This window comes from Artemia sp. Qi Xiang Cuo, chromosome 20 (assembly GCF_049724085.1).
Source record: "Artemia sp. Qi Xiang Cuo chromosome 20, ASM4972408v1, whole genome shotgun sequence".
Classification (NCBI taxonomy): domain Eukaryota; kingdom Metazoa; phylum Arthropoda; class Branchiopoda; order Anostraca; family Artemiidae; genus Artemia; species Artemia sp. Qi Xiang Cuo.
In genome coordinates, this window is record NC_142813.1 from 48024610 (window position 1) to 48048521 (window position 23912).

At 35.1% G+C, this 23912-nt stretch overlaps 1 protein-coding gene across 1 annotated transcript in view; it reads right to left on the reverse strand.

Moving 5' to 3' along the window:
• The window catches only part of LOC148940300 (dynamin-like GTPase OPA1, mitochondrial), an 84229-nt gene extending 65837 nt beyond the window's left edge, over positions 1–18392 (reverse strand). Inside the window, exons 1-2 of the mRNA XM_089106125.1 lie at positions 18300–18392; positions 13643–13843 (exon numbers count right to left, since the gene is read on the reverse strand). Of these exons, the coding sequence (XP_088962251.1) occupies positions 13643–13843; positions 18300–18392 (294 nt within the window). The remainder of the gene's footprint in view (positions 1–13642; positions 13844–18299) is intronic.
• Positions 18393–23912: the final 5520 nt, after the last annotated feature.

The following is a 23912-nucleotide window of genomic DNA, read 5'->3' on the forward strand; positions in this document are numbered from 1 at the left end:
GATCAAGACAAGAGTTGAAGCATTGTCCATGTATAGCATTTGCTTGCGTCTCTACGGTCTTAGCTTTAATGTACCAAGGAAAGTGAAAATGAAATATGATTGTTTGAACTGGTTTAGGGAGCATCTTAAACCCCGATATATATCTTAATATTTAGAAAAACAGAGAATTCAGCTTTTAATATCAAATACCTCAATATTCAGCTATGCGGTTTCTGATGGTAGCAGGCACTATATAAAAAAAGAAACGTGAGAGAAAAATTAGCAAAAAATAAGTCAAAACATATGGCATTAAATTGCTTAAGAAGGTACCGCTTTCCTTTGATGTTGTTATTTTCCTTGGGAATCAATAGATGGTACGTGTTATAGCGACTACACCAAAGAAGTGAAGTCAGGTCAATCATCATTATCATAAAATATATCAAAGCATGATGAAAATATAATACTTTAGTAACAAAATTATGGAAACTACACCAGAGAATTAAGGAAAGCAGGCCGCCAAGAACGCATTATATTAAAAACCTAACCTAACACCTCTAAAACCCCTATACTAAATGTTTGATCAAAATATACCTGCAGAGTTGTTTTCTCACTCAGACTAAGCTGATTATCTCCGAGTGGACGTAGAAAACTGGTTTCATTATACATCAAGAACAAAGTGTGGTCACCATGACACGTAAGCAACCAACCTAGGGGGCCTAGTTGCCCTCCATTTTTTTTGGTCACTTAAAAAGGGCACTAGAACTTTTAATTTCTGTTCCAATGAGCCCTCTTACGATATTCTAGGACCACTGGGTCAATACGATTAACCCTGAAAAAAAAAACAAAAAAAAAAACAAACAAATAAAAAACCACCCGTTATCTTTATTATGGCAAAAAATCCAAAATTCAACAATTATGTAGATAGGAGCTTTAAACCTCTACAGTAGGGTTCTCTGATACGCTGAATATGATGGTGTGAATTTCATTAAGGTTCTATAACTTTTAGGGGGTCTTTCCCCCTTTTTTCGAAAAGCAGCCAAATTTTCTCAGGTGCGTAACTTTTGACGGGATTAAACTTGATGAAACTTATATAGTTGAAATCAGAATTAAAATCTGATTCTTTTGATGTATCTATTGGTACCAAAATTACGTTTTTTAGAGTTTCGGTTACCATTGAGCCGGGTCGCTCCTTACTTACAGTTCGTTACCACGAACTGTTTGATAGGATTTTGTGTGCCAAAGCAATTTTGCATCTATCACAGATTGCATTTATCATGTATTTTAACCTTATAATTGGATAATTATAATAGATTTCCTATGTGTTCTTCCCATACAAAACCCCTTTCCATAAGTTATTAACCCCCCTTAATAAGTTATGCCCCAGGGCATAACTTAAAACACCTACCCCCGGGCCCTGGTGGGCTGTGTCGACAGTCGACACCGGAGTTTTTTTTTATCAGAACTTTGAACTATTTTAACAAAATGTCTATCTCAAAATTTTTATCTGATGCATTTAAGGATTAGAGGAGGGGAGGGGGGCCAGTTACCGTCCAATCTCTTTTGAATCTTGAAAATTGAGCAAGAACTTTCAATTTTCAGTCAAATGAGTCCTCTCTAAAGTTTATACGAGCAACCCTTCCATAAGAAATAATGGGAAGGATTCGGAGAATCCTTAAATTACAACCCTTGCCCTGAGGGATGAGGGGGAGTTGTCATCCTCAAAGACCTAATTTCCAGAACTTAAAACTACGTTTAATAAAATGGTAGTCTCAAAATTTTGATCGGATGAGTTTGGGGAAAAGGTGGGCGTGAGAGGGGGTTTAGTTGCCCTCCAATCACTTTTGACTATTAAAAAGGGCACTAGCCCATTGAATTTCCAATCGAATGAGCCTTTTTTAAAGTTTGTACGACACCGCCTTCTATAAAAACCTTATATGCCCCAAGGGCATAGCTTAAAACCCTTGCCTTGCAGGCTGTGAGAGAGTGTCCTTTACCAAGATACTTTTCATACCTTAAAATCACCTATGCCGACCAACATAACTGGCTCAAAATAGAGACTGGATACCTTTGGGGAAATTATGGGCGTGAGGGGGGGGACTAGTTGCCCTCTGATCACTTCCGACTATTAAAAAAGGCACTAGCCCTTTGATTTCCAATCGAATGAGCCTGTTTTAAAGTTTCTACGACAATGCCTTCTATAAAAACCTTATACACCCCCAGGGCATAACTTAAAACCCTTGCCCTGAGGGTTGTGAGGGAGTATCCTCCACAAAAATATATTTTCCATCTGGAAATCAACTACGCTGAACAAAATGGCTATCTGAAAATTTTGATTGGATGTGTTTGGGGAAATGGTGGGAGTGAGAGGGGGCTTAGTTGCACTCCAATCACTTTCGACTATTAACAAGGGCACTAGTCCTTTAATTTCCAATCGAATGAGCCTGTTTTGAAGTTTCTACGACAACACCTTCTATAAAAACCTTATATACCCCCAGGGCATAACTTACAACCTTAGCCCTGAGGGCTGTGGGAGTGTTGTCATAATCAAAGACAAAATTTACAGACTCTTCAATAAGGTAAAACAAAATGGCTATATCAAAATATTGATCGGAAGTGTTTTGGAGAAATGATGGGCGTGGGGGGCATTCACCCTCCGATCGTTTTTGACAATTAACAAGGGCACTAGTCCTCTCAATTCCCAATTGAATGTTATTGAAGTTTCTGCGACAACACTTTCAAAAAAAACCTTATATGCCCCCAGGGTAAAACTTACAACCTTTGCCCAGGGGGCTGTGGTGGGTTTGTCATCCTTAAAGACATAATTTCCGGACATAATTACCCCTCTCCCTATTTTGTTTTACCTTATTAAATATATTCGGGGAAATGGTAGGCGTGAGAGGGGATTAGTTGCCCTCCAATCACTTTTGACTATTAAAAAGGACACTAGCCCTTTCAATTTCAAACCGAATGAGCCCTTTTTGAAGTTTCTACGACAACACTTACTATAAAAACCTTATATGCCCCCAAGGTATAAATTACAACCCTTGCCCTGAGGATTCGGGGGGGGGGTGTCATCCTCAAAGACCAAATTTACAGAACTTTAAACAACGTTGAACAAAATGGCAATCTCAAAATTTTGATTGTATGTGTTTGGGGAAATGGTGGGCGTGAGAGGCCCTTCAATCACTTTAGACTATTAAAAAGGGCACTAGTCCTTTCAATTTCCAATCAAATGATCTCTTTTTGAAGTTTGTACAACAGCGCTTTTTATAAAAAAGAATCTTATATGCCCCAGGCATAACTTACAATCCCTATTCGGAGGATAATCCTCAAAGACCTAATTTCCAGAACTTTCAACTACGTTGAAAAAACTGGCTATCTCGAAATCTTGATTGGATATGTTTCGGGAAATAGGGGGGATCAGAGGAGGGTTAGTTGCTCTCCAATTACTCTCTACTATGAAAAAGGGCACTAACCCTTTCAATTTCCAACCGAATGAGCCCTTTTTGAAGTTTCTACGACAACCCCTTCTATAAAAACCCTATATACCCCAAGGACATAACTTAAAACCCTTACCCTAAGGACTGTGGGGGGGGGGTTCGTCATCCTAAAAAACCAAATTTCCAGAACTTTCAATAACGTTGAACAAAATGGATATTTCAAAGTTTTGATTGGACGTGTTTGGGGAAATGGTGGGCGTGAGAAGGGGTTAGTTGCCTTCCAATTACTTTTGACTTTTGAAAAGGACAGCAGCCTTTTCAATTTCCAATTGAATGGGTCATTTTTGAAGTTTCTACGACAACGCTATCTATAAAAACCTTATATGCCCCTAGGGCATAACTTACAACCCTTGCCCTGAGGGCTGTGGGGGGTTTTCATCCTCAAAGAGACAACTTCCAGAACTTTCAACTACGTTGAAAAAAATGGCTTCCTCAAAATTTTGATTGGATGTGTTTGGGGAAATAATGGGCGTGAGAGGGGGGTTAGTTGCCCTCGAAACACTTTCTACTATTAAAAAGGACCCTAGTCCTTTCAATTTCCAAACGAATGAGTCCTTTTTGAAGTTTCTACGATAACACTATCTATAAAATGCCCCCAGGGCATAACTTACTACCTTTGCCCTGAGAGGTGTGGGGGTTTTTCATCATCAAAGACATAATTTCAAGAACTTTCAACTACGATGAACAAAATGACTGTCTCAAAGTCTTGATTGGACGTGTTTGGGGAAATGGTGGGCGGGAGAGAGGGTTAGTTGCCTTCCAATTACTTTTGACTTTTGAAAAGGACAGTAGCCTTTTCAATTTCCAATTGAATGAGTCATTTTTGAAGTTTCTACGACAACGCTATCTATAAAAACCTTATATGCCCCCGGGGCATAACTTACAACCCTTGCCCTGAGGGCTGTGGGGGTTTTTCATCCTAAAAGAGACAAATTCCAGAACTTTCAACTACGTTGAAAAAAAATGGTTTCCTCAAAATTTTGATTGGCTGTGTTCGGGGAAATAATGGGCGTGAGAGGGGGGTTAGTTGCCCTCGAAACACTTTCTACTATTATTCTACGATAACACTATCTATAAAAACCTTATTTGCCCCCAGGGCATACTACTATTTGCCCCCAGGAAATGGTGGGCGGGAGAGGGGGTTAGTTACTCTACAGCCACTTTCGACTATTAAAAAGGGCACTAGCCCTTTCAATTTATGAGCTCTTTTTGAAGTTTCTACGACAACACTTTCTATAAAACCTTATATGCCCCCATGGCATAACTTACAACCCTTGCCCTGAGGGCTCTGAGGGGGTTTTCATCCTCAAAGACCTAATTTTCAGAGCTTTCAACTATGTTGAACAAAATGTCTATCTCAAAATTTGATTGGATGTGTTTGGGGAAATGGTGGGAGTGAGAGGGGGCTTAGTTGCCCTCCAGTCACTTTCGACTATTAAAAAGGGCACTAGCCCTTTGAATTTCCAATCGACGTTTCTACGACAACGCTTTCTATGAAAACCTTATATGCCCCAAGGGATAACTTACAACCCTTTCCCAAAGGGCTGTGGGGGGAGTGTCCTCCTCAAAGACAAAAGTTTCCAGATCTTTCAACTACGTTGAGCAAAATGGCTAACTCAAAATTTTGATTGGATGTGTTTGGGAAAATGGTGGGCGTGGAAGGGGTGTTAGTTGCCTTCCAAACCCTTTCGGCAATCAAAAAGGGCACAAGCCCTTCCCATTTCCAGTCCAATAAGCCCTTTCCGAAGTTTCTACGACAACTCTTTTGATACGCAGTGCCTGGTCTAAAAGAATGAAAGAAACCAAAAAATAAATAATCATTGTGCTAACATCGTTCTTTACCTAGGGAGATCTATTGCGCTGACTATGATGAGCTTCTCAGTTTCAGAGTCAGTAATACTATGGTCGTAAATATGGTGCTATGACGGTAAATATGGTGGATGGATCCCAAGGATCCATCTCATTAATGCAAACTTAACAGCTAGCAAAAACATTTATATTTAAGTTTCATTTAAATTAGCTCGTTCATTTGAGGCACAATTAAATATTGTGTAGCCTTGAAGAATAGCTAGATTTTCAAATTAAAAAAATAGCTATATTTTTATTTCTAGAATCAGAATGTTTCATGTTTTTTTCTTGTTTTCCTCTTATTAGACAGCTTTAATTCAGGGTAACAAGATTAGTCCAAAGCAATTGAGGGTTTGGTAACAAATTAGCGTAAATTTTATCATATACGAAAGTGAAATTGTAATTTCGTTACCCAAGTTTGAAGAAAAAATAACTATAGCTTCTATTATAGCATATGGAATTACACTTGGATTTGCCGGTCTCAAAATTGTGGTTATCAAAATAGAACCATATTAAATATCACTTAGCCCAGTACAAGAAAAGATTTGAGGGAAAATGAACGATTACTTGGTTCTTCATCGGAAATATTTGTCATTGCGCATACGCAAAGGCGGGGTCATGAAGCTTGTGTGGTTTTAGATGCATATCAAATATCTTCGATGGAGAGTATAGGACTTTTCACTACTGTATATTACCACGACACCATAACTTTTGTCTTGTGTTGAAATAAGTCTACTCTTGACGTTTTCAGAAAATTGGCTCTTAAAAACTAAGAGAATTGGCGATATATATTATGAAATACATATCGCCGAACCTTTGTTTTTTTTTAACAAATGTATGGTACGTACTGAGGACCTTATAGGTGTCAAAATCCAAAACATAATAATCATCGCTATCATTATCAATTTGTTTAGTTCGTTTTACCTCGGCTTGTCTTTCGTCATTATGAAATACATATCGCCGAACCTTTGTTCTTTTAACAAAGGTATGCAAGACATTGATGACCTTATCCGTGTCAAAATCCCAAACCCAATCATCATCGCTATCATTTTCAATTTTGACACGTTCTGATTCTCGCTGTCCAGGTTTATTTTCATTGACTCGCTCACATGTTTGGTGCTGCATGTCTTCTAACCACGTGTGTCTTTGCTTTTCAATTTCATTTTGACTTGCTCACATACTTGTTGTCGCATGTCTTCTAACCGCGTCTGTCTGCTCTTCATTTTCATTTTTTACCCACCGCCGCTGTTCCTCTAACCGCGTGTGTATTTGTTCTTCACATTCATTTTTGACTCGCTCACATGGTCGTTGTCACATGTTTTCTAACTGCGTGAGTCTTTGCTCTTAATTTTCATTTTCGGAACGCCACCAGTTTTCTTCTAACCGCTTGCGTCTTTGCTTCTCATTTTCGTTTTTGACTCGCTCACTTGCTCGGTGTCGCATGTCTTCTAACCACATGTGTATTTGCTCTTCATTTTATATTCTACAAACTTTAATTGCCGTTTTAGTATAATTTTCTAATCGGCCGGGTCTTTGCTCTTCATTTTCATTTTTGACAATTTTTTGTATTTTTATCACTTCAGCCAATTTATCAATGGCTTTTGCTTTAGCTGCCCGCATTAGTGTTGTCACAATTTATGGTCCAGGTGGCTGCTTTTCACATCTTATCACGAACCAAGATTAAGGCTCTCAACGAGTTTTCTCAGACTTCTGACCTATCTGGATCGTTTTTTTATGCGAGAATATCCCTAGATACCAATTTTGGCGAAAAAAATGGAGCCGTTTTCGAGAAAAATAAACAATTATTGCTCATTTATAAAGATAGTATAAATAATTGATGATTTGGAAACCCAACAATCTTTTTTATGCTATGCATGACATCATATAAGAAAATACTTATATTATGTCACAAGAAATGCTTATATGATGTACTAACATAGTACATCACGTCATTTGCAAAAACCAAGATTAAGGCTCTCAACGAGTTTTCTCAGACTTCTGACATATCTAGATCGTTTTTTTATGCCAGAATATCCCTAGATACCAATTCTCGAAAAAAAATGTGGAGCCGTTTTCGAGAAAAATAAACAATTATTGCTCATTTATAAAGATAGTATAGATAATTGATGAGTTGGAAACCCAACAATCTTATTTATGCTATGCATGACATTATATAAGAAAATGCTTATATGATGTACTAACATAGTACATGACGTCATTTGCAAAAACCAACATTAAGGCTCTCAACTAATTTTCTCAGACTTCTGACCTATCTGGATCGTTTTTTTTTATGCGAGAATATCCCTAGATACCAATTTTCGAAAAGAAATATAGAGCCGTTTTCGAGAAAAATAAACAATTATTTATCACTTATAAAGATAGTATAGATAACTTATAATTTGCAAACCCAGAAATCTTTTTTATGCTATTCTTGACATCATATAAGAAAATATTTATATGATGTACTAACATAGTACATGACTTTATTTGTAAAAACCAAGATTAAGGCTCTCAATGAATTTTCTCAAACTTCTGACCTATCTGAATCGTTTTTTTTTTATGCGAGAATATCCCTAGATACCAAATCTCGAAAAAAAATGTGGAGCCGTTTTCGAGAAAAATAAACAATTATTGCTCATTTATAAAGATAGTATAGATAATTGATGAGTTGGAAACTCAACAATCTTATTTATGCTATGCATGACATCATATAAGAAAATTTTTATATGATGTACTAACATAGTACATGACGTCATTTGCAAAAACCAAAATTAAGGCTCTCAACGAATTTTCTCAGACTTCTGATCTATCTTAATCGTTTTTTTTTATGCGAGAATATCCCAAGATGCCTATTTTCCCCCAAAAATATGGAGCCGTTTTCGAAAACATACATACATCCAAAATTATTTCTCACGGCGAGTGTTCTAATGCTACGGCACACCAAAGTCAGCCTTGCAGCTTATTGTGTAGGTAATTTATTTGCAAAGAAATGCAAGTTTTTAAACATAAAAATCTTCATTTCAAAGCCAAAAATGGATTAACCGGCATGTAATATAACAAAAAGGGAATGCAAAGTAAACAGTTTATTTTGAAGCTACTGCAGTAATTTTGAATTTTATTAAGCTTTGACAACGCCAAAAATTCTCGATTTTCTCTTCTTTAAAAATAAAAGGTGACGAAATTCCTATTTTCCTGAGCGAAATTGTAAGCTAGTAAACAGAAAGAGAACTTAAATTCCTCCTGATTGGAAATCGTGGGTGAAATTTTGAGCCAATAAAAACCAACGAAGAGTTTTGAGACACAAGACTTTTATAAATAGTCTCCCTGTTTCTCTGTGGTTTAATTATTATCATGATTATAATTATTATAAATATTACGATAAATATATATAAATATGATAAAGATAATTATTATCATGAGTAGCAAATAACTACCACAAACAAAACTAAATCAGAAATCGCATACTTAATACTCAATTTATAATGCAACCTTTACAATCAAGGCGGTTGACAACCTATAGGTTGTCTCCATAGCGTCCAAAATAGGGATTTATTGCCACATACCTGACATTATTTATATTTTTGCGACACATCAATGTCCACATTGCAGTTTATTGTATAGATAATCTAAAAGGAAACAAATGCAAATTTTGAGATATAAAAACCATTAAAAGCCAGAAATGGATTTAATTGGCATTTAATACGACAAAAAGGGTATGCAAAGTAAACAGTTTATTCTGAAGTTAATGCAATAATTCTGGATATTATTAAGTTTTAACGGTTCCACAAATTTCACTTTTATCCTATTCTTACGGATAAAATTAACAAAAATTGATTTTATACGACTGCGGCCGACATGACATACAAAGTAAACATTTGATCCTATGGTTATGACAGTAATTCTGAACACCATCGGGTTTTAATAATGCCACAAATCTTCGTGTCACCTTAGAAGTGCTTACTATTACCTTACCATCCTCAGCTTATCTTTCATATTTATTACTACATAACTATGTCTATATATACGGTAAAATAACTTTAGCCCTAATAAATTTAATAGATCAAACAGACACAGCTTAAAAATGAGAGGGAATTTTTTTTCCAAGAGAGTTCGATTTAAATCGGTAAAAATTTTAGCACTGAGTCCGATGGGTGGTTTCACAAAAACATTGAAGAAAAAATATATATATAAACCAACCAGATTCAAAATGAAAAGTTTGAAACGGAAGACACTTTTAAAAAACTCTTTTAAAAAAACTATTAAAGCAGCACTGGTGCCCTCAGTTCAACGAAACCCTTACGGAACTTATTGACAAAAGGATGAGAGAGGATGAATAAGGTCAAAAGAAATAGAAATAAATCTTCAATTGAAAGTATTCTGAGCTACCCTTGTTTTTTAGCTTCTCCTCTCCGAGGCCTCTTTGTAACGGGTTCAATACTATTGTCAATTGGTTTAATAAAATATTTTGTTAGATAATTTTTAATTAAATTTGAGTATAAAGAATTCAGTGAATATTCTCCTAAGTCCCTATTTAAGGAAATATTTTTATTTATTTTGAGCTTAATTTTGATTGATTCCCGGACCCCCTGTTTTATCCCCAAATCACTGCTAATGAGAGAAGATTTTTCAAAAAGTATTGTCTGGCTGGGATTATCAAATATATGTCTAGCTAAAGCAGAATCAAAGGAGTTATTAGAACTATTAGCAATTAACGCTTTGTCTATGTTTTCTTTATGCTGGTGTATCCGTTTTTCTAGATTCTGATGAGTTCTGCCAACGTAGTAATTGCCAAAATCGCATGGTATTTGATAAACCCCTCTTTGGCGAGTAACTGGGGATTTATTTTTACCGGAGTTTAAGAAATTTGTTATTTTAAAATTATTGGTGAAAGCTAAATACAGATTGCTTTTTGTGCAAATATTTTTATTTTTGTGGTGATTCTTGGGATGTACGGAAGATAGATTATATTAGAGGGATTTTCCGGAGCCTCACATTGTGAAATATCGTTGATTTTACGAAAATGTCTTTTTAGTCTATGGTTAATCGTATTATTGACAAAAGGAATGGGGTATCCGTTGCCAAAAAGAATATCTCTGATAAAATTTATTTCTGCTTTATGTATGAATCGGAGCAAATGTTCAGGGCACGGTGAATGAGAGAAGTTACAACTGCTCTTTTAACTTGTGGGAGCTGATTTGAATTAAAATGAAGATATCTATTGTTTTGTGTTGGTTTTCTATAGATAGTGAAGTCAAAATTATTAGCATTACGGATAATTAGCACATCTAAAAATGGTAGTTTATTTTCAAATTCAATTTCTAGGGTAAACTTCAAATCTCTATCATAAGTATTAAGATGATCTAGGAAACCCCGAAGTTCAGTTTCCCCATAATTCCAAATTTCATAATTCCATAATTCCCCATTATGGGGAAACTGAACTTCGGGGTTTCTCATCAGAATCTAGAAAAACGGATACACCAGCATAAAGAAGACATAGACAAAGCGTTAATTGCTAATAATTCTAATAACTCTTTTGATTCTGCTTTAGCTAGCCATATATTTGATAATCCCAGCCACACAATACTTTTTGAAAAATCTTCTCTCATTAGCAGTGATTTGGGGATAAAACAGGTGGTCCGGGAATCAATCGAAATTAAGCTCAAAATAAATAAAAATACTTCCTTAAATAGGGACTTAGGAGAATATTCACTGACTTCTTTATACTCAAATTTAATTAAAAATGATCTAACAAAATTTTTTATTAAACCAATTGACAATAGTATTGAACCTGTTATAAAAAGGCCTTTAAGACTAGCTGCTAAAAAAGCAAGATTAGCTTTGAAAACTTGCAGTTAATAATTTCATTTTATTTCGTTTGAATGAGTTCATCCTCTCTCATCATTTTATTTATCAGTCCCGGTTGAACTTCGTCGAAGTAATGATTCTGGGGCTGTTTTAAAGGTTTTTTAAAAGCGTTTTTTAAAAGCATTTTTAGTTTTAAACTTCGTATTTTAATGTAAGTTTGTTTTTATATACATTTTTTCTTTAATGTTGTGCTGAAGACGGCCCTTGGACATAGGGCCGAAATATTCACCGATTTAAATTGCACTGTCTTGGAAAAAATTTCCCTATTGTTTTTAAGTTGTGTTTGTTTGATATGGAAAGGCAGTGTGGTCTTCGTCAATATTTAATGTAATAGCTACATACACTTAAATGTAATATAATACCTACAGTGTATTTTTGTTATCAAATATAAGAACTATAAAATATAATAAATTTAAAGTAAAGTAACTGTTAAATATTTTACAGATAAAACATAACAGCTATGATAGTAGCTTTGAGATGGATTTCTATTCACAATTTTCAGCGTCACTTAAATTGAGTCAAGCAATGTCAGGATTTTTTAGTCATATGATTTTTAAAAGTGGTCCTAATGTTATTCTGTGCAAAGAGTCTCAAACTCTGCTTGAAGAACATCATTTGATACTCTTTATCAGACCTAAGCTAGAAAAACAGAAGTTGGCTAGGGATAGTGCTCAAAATCTAATCCTTTCTGAATATTATCATAGGCAGCGCAATCGCACTACCTAAATAAAGAACGATGTTGGCACAATCTATTTTTTTTTCATACCCGGGCACTTCGTATCGAAGGAGTTGTCGTAGAAACTTCGAAAAGGGCTAATTCGAGCCTTTTTCGAAGGGCTCGAAAAGGCCTTCCCAAGGCCAGAACAAAATTTGCACTCTACTGAAAAAAAATACAAATGAATATGCATTGTCAGTTTAATAGACATATATTGATGCTTAGTAATCAAAATGTTAATATTATTTGATTTATTAAAAATATAAAAGTAAAAACATTTATATTTTTTTTCAGTAAAGTGCAAATTTTGTTCTGGCCTTTGATTATGTTAATTTCTGCTCATTTTGAGTTTGAATCGGTTAATTATTGTAATTTCTGTTCGTTTTGAGTTTCATTTATTTATCGTTACTGATTTGTGGTAGTTTCACGCTTGGTAGATTATTTGATTTTAGTTTTGCTAATTTTTTGTTTAATGGAGTTCTTTACTTTTCTTTGAAAAACTTATTTTGTGGAAAAGTTTCTTTTAATTAATTGCAATAGAAATACTGAAAATCAGTCTTGCCAGGGAGGAAATTTTCGAACTTCCAAGGCAACTTTATGGTTGCTGCCTACAGAACTGAAGAAGAGAGGGCGTCCTAAGAACACCCAACAGTATCAGTCACACCTCCGCACTTTTAATGCGTTCCTGCAACCTGAGCGGGAAGATGTGGTGGCAGCATTAGGAAAACTTGACTCCTTATCGACGCTCTAGGTGCCACAGGAGGTACAAGAAGGTAAACAGGAGACCACCGGAACTAAACGACAAACCTAGAGTAGACTATCTAAGAGCACAAAAATATTTTTTGCAGATTAATAGAGTAATACAAATAGAAATCATAAGAGTGACTTAAATACAAACACAGTAGCATAAGTGTATTCGATATCGATTTTACCATCCGTTATTGATTGCCTTTTCATTCATCCTTTGTCGTTGCCATGAATGGGGGGGGGGGCATGTGCTCACCTATATTCTCCCATAGATTTTTATGAATACCCATTTCAGGGCATTTTAACTGAAAAATGCCTTTTAGTTGGTATTAAAATCTAACAAAAAATTGAAAAAATGACAAATTCGCCCCCCCCACCCAGACCTTAAAAAAATATATATTACCCCCTCTAAATTTTTGTGAATTGACGTCATTTCTTATTGTATATTAATCCGAGAAATACTTTTACATAGTTTTTCTAGTTTTAAGTGGCGAGGTGTGTCAACCTGTCCCCTTTTACCATCGATAACAAATTAGGAATTATTATAACGTCATCTGTGAATTGACCTCCTTTCTTATTGTATATCACTCCGAGAAATACTTTAGATAGTTTTTCTAGTTTTAAGTGGGGAGGGGTGTCAACATGTCCCCTTTTACCATCGATAACAAATTAGGAATTGTTATAACGTAATCTGTGAATTGACCTCCTTTTTTATTGTATATTAATCCAAGAAATACTTTTAGATAGTTTTTCTAGTTTTAAGTGGCTAGGGGTGTCAACCTGTCCCCTTTTACCATCGATAACAAATTAGGGATTATTATAACGTCATTTGTGAATTGACGTCATTTTTTATTGTATATTAATCCGAGAAATACTTTTACATAGTTTTTCTAGTTTTAAGTGGAGAGGGGTGTCAACCTGTCCCCTTTTACCATCGATAACAAATTAGGAATTATTATAAAAATTTAACAATTAGATTATTTCATACCTCTGTTTCGAGTCCTTGGTGGTACAAATAAAAGCCTCGTTTGCAATCATTAGCCCTCAACAAACTTCTCTGCAAAAAATGATTTCTATATAAGGGGTGCCACGTGTCTCGGATGTATTCACTGTCAACGTTAATTCCTTGCTGCTGCAAATTTTTTCGGCATGCCGTCAATTCTTCGTAGGCTAGGGTTGGAGGGTGAGTCTAAAAAGGACAGAAATACTGTTGAAATACCAAGGACATCAAAATAAAACCTTTTTTGCCACCTGAACCCATCTTAGCTCCCCGGCATCCAGGAATGGACGGAACTTATTAATTATGTGATTTATCTTTTTATTTGTTAATAAACCTATTTGATTTGACGTGGCTGAATAGGTCGATTATCCAATAATTTTTTTTCCGTTTATTTCAAATTATGAAGCTTTAGGCAAGTGCCACATTTTCGTCTCTGTTGCCACATTGAACCGTGAAAACAAAATAGCAAAAGTAATTAGCTAAATTTGACAAGGTGTTTTGTCCCAAAAATTCAAACATTAACAGTTTATTGATTCCCAAAAGACAACTAAAGCTTCAAAAGAAAGCTACGTCTTCTTAAGCTGTTTGTTATAATATGTTTTAGCTTATTTTTAGCTAAGATAACTACACCTCCGAAGGGAAGCTGATTTATCACCTTATTTTTTTCTGATCTTTTGCCCATGTTTTAGCATTATTAATTTTGCATCCGCAAATACCAAAAACTTCATAATTATGGGCATTAAAAATCATTTCATTAAAATGGCATTTTCATTAAAAGTCAAGTTTTCGACCTGTTTTAAATTGTTAAGGATATACATGGTTGTATAACTTTCCATTTAACCGATTCTAAAAAATCAGATTTCACTTTCAATCTTTAGTACTTCAATGTAAGTTTGGTTTTGATTCCAAAAAATGAAGATCCTATATCATTTCTTTACTGAAAACAAAATACCGCGTTTGATGCATTTTACCGATGCAGCGATGCAATATCCCAGTGCACCAAATATGCATTTACAAATAATGTGTATAGAACATAAACGTTCACATATAATTGATAAAAGAAAAAAATTCTTTATAAAAAATATCAAAAAATTAGACAACCTATAGAAGATAAATAAATAAATAGTATAAAATATAAAAATTGTGTAGTTATGAAGTACAAAAAGTGTATTAAATTACAACATAAACTATAAAACAAACTTTCGCTCTACAATTCCCACTGTCCATCATATATGTATAGGAAAGGGGAAAATAGCAAATGAGCAATATGCCATGTATATGCCCAGTATATAGTATATACTATATAAGTTTATGTATAGGAAAAATTAATATACCTGATTATCCAAAATCAAAACCCATTCCTTGGCAAAAGTCTAATTTTGAGCAATTCCACTACAATAACAAATTCTGTATCACGGTACGTTCCCTCAAGAAAACAAAATAGAATTTAAAATAAATTTTCATAAAAGTAAGTTTAAGTAAAGAGCAAATATACTGAAAGAGGGGGTGATGGGGGACAGTCCGCAGCTGTGTTAGTCTCAACTTGTTTGGTGTTTCAATATGTTTTATATATATTGACAGCCAAAAAGATAGGAAAAAACGAACTGAATAAATAAATACAATTTAATTTATTTAAGGGGCGAAATTTTCCAAAATTTCACACGGCATCTTTGTGATTAAAATATGTTTATTTTATTTTATTTTATTAAAATAATTTTATTTTATTTTATTAAATAGTTTATTTTATTTTATATGTGTTTTAGGTATATTGACTGACAAATAAACTAGGAAAAAGGATTGAATAAATCATTACAATTTATTTTCTTTGAGGGGTAAATTTTCCAAAATTTCACACGGTATCTTTGTGATACAAATATGTTTATTGTATATACGTTTTGAATATATTGACAACAAAATAAGACAGGAAAAGACGAACTGAATAAATCAATGCAATTTAATTTTTTTTAGGGGTAATTTTTCAAAACTTTCACATGCCATCTTTAAATTTTCAAGTCGTGTAATTCCACAGTTGATAGAAATAGAGCAGTTGTTTAAGACCTTTAGCTATAAGCTTTAACGGTTAGAACGGCATGAATAGTAGAACGTTGCAATGGCGGTGCGGTTGGAACGAGAACGTCTGTATCAACCCATACGGACTTATATACTTCTTTATGAGTAGGGTATGTTTACTGGTATACGCATGGTATATAACATTTTTCGCAAATTCTTAAAAAGAAGAATTTTTTAAATAACTTGTCGACAAAAAATCACACAGTAACAATAAAAAGCAAATTAAAACCAAATTCTAAGATCGAAAATCATAGCAACATCATTATTAAATTTAATAAAATATTCATTTAATTTTTAATGTAAATTCTCACAGCTCCTAACGATGTCAGCTATCCCTAAAACAATCAAAATCCATGAATACACAGAGTCAACACTTAGAAAAATTTCCCCAAAATAAGAGCTTTATCAAACAGTTCGTGCTGGTAACGAACTGTAAGTAAGGAGTGACCCGGCTCACTAGTAACCGAAACTCTTAAAAAACGGAATTTTGATACCAATAGATACATAAAAAAATCAGATTTTTATGCTGATTTCAAATATATCAGTTTCATCAAGTTTCATCAAAAGTTGCGCGCCTGAGAAAATTTGCCCTATTTTCGAAAAAGGGGTAAGCTCCCCCTAAAAGTCAAAGAACTTTAATGAAAATCGCATCATCAGATTCAGCGTATCAGAGAACCCTACTATAGAAGTTTCAAGCTCCCATCTCCAAAAATCTGGAATTTTGTATTTTTTGCCAGAAGAAACGGATGCGTGTTTATTTTATTTTTTTTTCCCCAGGGGGGATCGTATCAGACGGAAATTAAAAGTTCTAGTGCCCTTTTTAAGTGACCAAAAATGGAGGGCAACTAGGACCCCTCCCACGCTCATTTTTTTCCCAAAGTCATCCGATCAAAATTTTCAGATAGCTATTTTGTTAAGCATGGTCGAAAAATAATACAAAATCTGTGTCTTTCAGGATGACTTAATCCCCCCACAGTCCCCGGGAGAAGGCCTGCAAGTTATGAACTTTGCCCAATGTTTACATATAGTATTGGTTATTGGGAAGCATACAGAAGTTTTCAGGTGGGATTTTTATTGGTAGTTGGGGGGGGGGGTCGGGTGTTACATGGAAGAATCTTTCCATGTAGGAAGTTTTCATGTGGGAAGGGACATTGCTATGAAGGGGGTGCCGGATTTCCCAGCATTATAAAAAAAAAATCAGAAATTAAATAATAAAAAAAATCATTTTTTCAACTGAAAGTAAAGAGCAACATCAAAATTCAAAAAGAACGGAAATTAATACGTATATGATTGAATTCGCCCCCTACTCAATACCTCGCTACGCTAAAAAAATTTTTGTACTATCATCAGGGTTATTTATTCCAATTAATGGCCTTTCTGATTAAGGGGTTATTCTTAAAGAATTGGAACACAATTTGAATTTAGCGTAAAGAACAAGGTATTGACAAGGGGGCGAACCCCCTAATATACGTAATAAAAATATACGAACATAGAACTTCGTTACGTAAGTTAATTTGTAAGTTACGTTAGAACAAAATTTCGAGAAAGCCATTTAACCAAAAAAAAAAGTAAAATTAATATGCAAATTTCGTCTTGATTATTCATGTACGGTGAGCCAAAATAAAAGCTTTATTAACTCGAAAAAGTTCAGAAATTAAATAAAAAAAACAAGTGTTTTTAACTGAAAGTAAGGAGCAACATTGAAACTTAAAACGAACAGAAATTATTCCGTATATGAAAGGGGCCACACCCTGCTCAATCCTTTGCTCCTGTATACTAAATTTTGACTTTGTCTCACAACTTTGTTTTTAAAACAATAAAAAAAACTTTAGCGTAAAGAGCGAGGGGTTGAGGAGGGGCAGCCCCTTTCAAATACGGAATAATTTCTGTTCGTTTTAAGTTTTAATGTCGCTCCTTACTTTCAGTTTAAAAAAAAACTTGTTTTTTTTATTTAATTATTAAAAGAGCAGAAGAGAAGCTTCTTACAAAATCGGAAAGGAGTTGTACTAGGCAAATGAATTTTTCAGGTAATTGTCTGCAGCCTCAAATAAAGCAATTGGGAGTTGTGTTGAAACGACTAGCCATAAATCTTTCTTACTGTTAGGGCTCTGAAATATGTCAAAATTTTCATCCATTACCCACTTAAAGATAATATCCAACTTTAATTACGATAAAATAATTTAAAAGGCCTAAAGGACACCCTAGACATTCAATCATTTTGATCAAATGCTATCCGTCAATCAGTTGATTAAAGCATGATTGACCATCTAGGAACCTGTTTGACGCTTGGGTCAAGCGTTGACGGTGATTTATAGAAAGTTTGAATGACTCAATCGGTTCCTAAACGGACAATCATACTTTAACAATCTGATTGACGGAAGCTTTTGATCAAAATGATTGACCATCTAGGGTGTCCTTAAGAAAAATTGAGGAATAGCTAATTATATCAACAATCAAGGGCAGAATGAAATCATATTTCCATATTAGCACAATAATCATATAGGCACAGTATTAGTTGAATTGATTATGTCTCTAATTCCCCCAAGAATTTTGCTTAACTCTCTCCCAAACGAACATGCATTTGCGCCTGTTTAAATATATCATCACCAGCATTAGTTCTTCTATCAAATGAATGTTTATTCAGGCTGACGTCAAGTTCGGAGTCCATATTTCCCCTTACATGACATCATCAACATTAGGAAAATAAAGGGAAACGTTCTGATCGACATATAGACCCATCTTACTGAAACTAATTTTTTTTTCAGAAAACCTAAAAATAAACCACAAAACTCTTAGGGGGTGATCACTCTCATCACCTGGTGTATATCTCGGAGCGCTACTTGTTTCGCCACGCGTGGAACATTTCCACGATGCCTTTTCGTGCCATGCATGGCATATTTTGTGTAACCTGTGGCAATCTTACACCACACGTGACGAAGGCTGCCTGGTGTTCATGGTTTTAAAAGTGGGAACTCCTTGCACAACTTAGACGCGGCAATTTAAAGACGCAATATAACAAAGAATATTGCTCTCTGAAGTTGAGATTTGCACCTGACCACCCCTAACTGAGCATGATGAATATACTGTTTTAATCCATTTCAGGCATTTATTTCAGGGGGAGACGTAACTTTAAACTGAAAAAAAAGCCACATTGAATTATACGAAAACATCACAAATTATAGTTTATACAAAAAAAAACCGAGACTAAAGGGGGAGGGGCACGAGCCCAGACGGAGGGGGAGGGGCAACCCATAATTGAGCAAAATGGAAATTTTTTTTTCATTTCACACACTTACATAGAACTTTGGGGGAGGGGGTCAAATCCTCAAAATAGACACATTATAAGGGATTATAAGGCAATTTATATATTGTGAAACAGGATGAAGACTTCAGAAATCGTAAGGGAAAATATAAAATTGTCGAGATTTAGGGGGAGGGGCACAAGTATAAATACCTTCCTTCGTATACACTAAGCTATTTGCAACATTCTATCTTACATTCAAGCTATCAAAATGAATGGCTTTAATTTTCTCCCTTGTGAAGTGTCAACCATCGACTATAAAAAATCCGTACTTATGCATTATATCTTACACACGAAAGAAGTCAAGTTTGGTTAATGCTAATGAAATAAAACAAAATAGGATGAAAATATAATAGTTTAGAAACAAACTTGGGCTATATATCTGTACATTAGGGGGATGGGGTGGGGGGTAAAGCATAGCATACATTAAATACGTAACCTAACCTAACCTAGGTACCTTCCCCCCCTAAACCCCAAAAAACAATAGCTTAAATATTATAAACACAATGAGAAACCACTCTCTGCGATCCATTTCTCTATTACAAATTCCCGCTAGACTGGTTTCCTTTAGTGTTTCCCGATACAGTGTATAGCGGCGTGTAAGATATAATGCATAAGTACCAAAAAATCCCTTACTCAAAAAAATATTCATCATTAACACCCTAAAAAACAGTCACTTTCAGTTTTTCACTCAGGTAAATATTCAACTTCTGAATTTTTGCAGACTTTTTTAGCTTTATGAAATTAAAAATGTAACAACGACTCAAAATTTATCACCTAAAAATTATGAATATATTATTGAGAATCTATATAATAAATACCTTTTTATTATATTTAGTCACTATGAATAAAGTCAGTTTGGCCTGGCTTATTATGACCTAATATACTCTAAATGCAAGGGTCAAGAGTCACCCGATCTGATCGGTAGTCTGGAAAACGCATCTGGCAATTAATTAAGTAAAACTGATAGGAATATCCGTTGACCTGGTGATGGGAGCTGAAAATTCTTCTCATTCGACTAGCTATCGTTGCCATAGTTGTTTGCAATGCGTCACTCGGACTGTCCACAACGTCTACATACTTTCTACGGCTTTCCACGTATTTTTCTTCTTTTTTGGCAGTTTCGAGGAAGTTTGAATATTTTTGGGCGAATTGTTAGAAGTAAATCCAGGATTGAGGTTACTTATGGGACACAAATCAGATGGGAAGAAAAGAACTATACAATTCTATGTGCACCATTCAATGCTCTTTTCCAATATAATAATCACTGGCGTCATCATTCTGGGGTCTAGTTTGAATTTTATTTTTATTTACGAGTCTTTAATTTTAAGTCTTTTTTATGGTTTTTTTAATTTTCCAATACAGCTAAATTCTATAATATGAGAGGTTAAGAGGTATTAACAAAACCTTAAATGGGACAACACTCCCTCACTAAACTTTCGTTTGCATTAATTCCAAGATTTTCCCTCCAAGATTAAAAAAAATGACTTTCTTGGTGCATTCATTGAAAAGCCTTTTCTAAGTCTTCTCATTGAAAAAAAACCCAAACAAATTAACCCCTAAACTTAAGAAGTATGTTTTGACAGCCAGTCCTATACTTTCAAGCAATCAGCACTCCTGGCTGTAATCCATAAAAAAGGCACAAGCAAATAAGAGCATGCAGGCTTATGGGAGAAAGGTGTTTCTTCAAAAACAAACCTGTCTTCAGGAGCAGCTTATTAGCTATTTTTGCACCCACTATACCAAAACATCAACTGTTTCCCAAAATGAATGATTTATTTCCAGCTTTATGCTTCAGGAAAAAAGAAAATTACTAATTTATTGATATAAATTTAGACGAATATGCCACATACATTTCCCATTTCCCATACATATTCCCAATATGCCACAACAGGAGAACAATTTTAGCTGGACTCATCCCTCTAAAGGAGAATTAAAATTACATATTTAGTTCCACTTTCTTTTAACTTCATGGTATCGTAAAAAAAGAAGCAAAATTAAAAATACATATGCAAATAAATACAATACATAATACAAACAGATTTATGGCTATTTATAACGGTGACGAAGTGGGGAGGACTCCGAAATAACCCACAAGTGACACTGGCTTTATGAAGGGATTTTTTGGACTTTTGACAAGATTTCTTTTGAAAAGATAAACAAAATTCTCTTAAAATCTGAATGTATAAAATGTTGCTGTTGTTGTTGATTTAGGTTGCGTTTTGACACTGACATCCTTGCACCCACATCTATTTGCTACCTGCCTGTAAGGCAAATAATATTTCTATTTTTCACTTTTATTTGGTATTTCTTGCTCTTTAATTCTCTACACGGAAATCTAACCTACATTTATTTTATCCCTTCTTATAACCAATCCTCCTTGTATCCGCCTATAATATTCTGTTAATGTGTAAAATTTTCCAGGCCGGATGCCATTTAAAATTAAGAACGTCGTTATCCTCAGTGAACGTTATCCTCAATGAAGCTTTTTTCGGAGACCGAAATGATAATTTTTTTTTGTTTAATCCCGGGATTACTATTGTTCTTAGTTCAACAATCTTATTCCTTTCAGCGAGTGGGCACCTTTTTCCGACCCCTGATGTACATCTCGGAGCACCACGCGTGCCGCACAGTTCTATTACGGTCCAGGCCGCAAAGTGCTTGATAGAGTTTCACCACGCTTGGCAAGTTTCTCCATGCTTGGCAAGGGCCATCTGGTGTATGTGATTTCTGAAAGTTGACACCCCTTCACATTTAAGGCACGGTCGTGGAATTAAAGCTTATCCACGAAACTGACAGAAGATCATGTCGGACAACAGGGATAAAAAAAACCGTAGCACATGAACTTTTGCGATGACCAGAGAAAATATTTTGCCCTTTTTCTCCCATCACAAAATTCGAAGTCCCCTTACCCCTGCACCCAAAAAATTTTTCTTAAGTTCCAACCGTGAGACCAAACAGGGTAGAAATACAAATCCTATGCATCAAATTAATCATCGTTTTATTGAAGACTACTAACTGGGTAATGAAAAATACTTGCTTGGTTTCAGGCTTCAGATACCAATCGTACAACGTCTACAAAGACAAGTCCAACTTGATATTTTTGTCTTCAAAATTATGACATGTCTAGACTTCTTTGGAGAATCTTCTATTATGGTTATGGCATACGCAAAAACCTAGCAAGCTTCCACCTAGCAAAACCTCGCATGACATGATTATCACATTCCAAGTCGAGTTTTCTGGATTTTTCAGGTTTTTTTTTTTTTTAATTTTTTTCCTTTTTCTTTTTTTTGTGGTTGGATATCGACCTTTGCAAAAGTTCCGCTCAAGTGGTGTTCAGGCCTTTGCCATTCGCTTCAGTCAAGGGCTCGGTGTGTCTAAAACCAGCATTATCAACGCTTTGAAACGCTCCGACTGAAACTGCACTGCAAGAGATTAATTTGAACCATCTGATCAGAAGGATAAAAAATTGTAGTAAAAAGAAGAAGATTTTTGACAAACTAGATCCTGGAAAAAATACCAAAGCCAAAAAGGAGGAGTTAAAACCAAAATCTTTGAAAAAATCTATTGTGCTAAAAACTTTTCAACTGTGTCGCAGTGTACTGGGGTCTCTAGATTGTACCAAAAACTGTACAAGTGTAGAGCACTGGCAACGCTGGTATCCACCCTTCCGCGATTGTTATTGTAACTTTGTATTTCCAGTCTTTGGCATGACAAACACGTCTGCGTCTGTATTTATTCTGGATGGCACAGATAATCAGGAACGCCCCCTCCAAAATCCCAATTTTCTTGAAGTTTAGGGTACTTTTTATTCGAATTATCAAGTAAAGTTTGTTTTAGTTACTCCCCCACCCTAAAAAATGTCTGGGTACTTGGCTGCAAACACGCTTATCAATAGAAGCAAATATCAGTATTTCGGTCTTCAACCAGCGCAGTGCAGCGTTACCAGCTTCCACACTTTTTTTATTGCACTCTTTCCCTTTACTGAGCGGATTTGCGCTTTTTTTGCCAATTATTTGCTCTTTACACTCTTTTATGAAATGATGATAGAAAAGTATCAGCGAAACAAATTGAATTATTTGAGCGCAAAAGATAGAACAGCTAGCGGGCATGATCTCTGTTATCTCTTCCTGTGCCGTCCAACAGTCGTCTTTCCGGTGTGTCCAGCCATTTACGAAGAAGTAGATCAAAGTCTAAATAACAAATGAAAACGTGGTAGATTCAACATCAAATTTTATAGAAGGGCGCAACCGTTCTTCCGTTGTCAAAATCCGTTGGGCGCAAACATTTTTCTTGGAAATGGAAAAGTGAGTATGCAACTTGCAGTAAGGTGATGGAGAAGCAACAACGAAAGCAAACCTTTTCGAAGTTTAATCTCAAACTGATAAAATTCTGCAGACTTGAGGCCTATGTACCATTTTAAAGTGGGAATGGCGTATCTCTGCTTGTGATAGCCAAATTTCTGAAATAAAAATCTTATCTTACCAGCCAGGGGCCCAGGAATGTGATTTGAGTGGGACCCATACTATCAAAATCAAATAGTTCGTGGTAACGAACTGTAAGTAAGGAGTGACAGAAAAGGATACATTAATATGGGGTAGCCTAAAGTTCTAGTTAAGGCACTTCTTGCTATCTTGAAAAGCAGTTGAATTAGGTGAATGACACTTTCAAATAAGAATCCAGGGCCAAAAATATTGGAGCCAATTGAAAATGACAATTAAAAACGAGCGATATCATAGGCAGTGCGCTAGCGCTGCCTAAGTAAAGAACGATGTGGGCACAATGTGTTTTTTCTCCACACGGGCACTTCGTATCGAAGGAGTTCTCGTAGAACTTCAAAAAGGGCTCATTCAATTGGAAATTGAAGTGGCTAGTGGCATTTTTAAC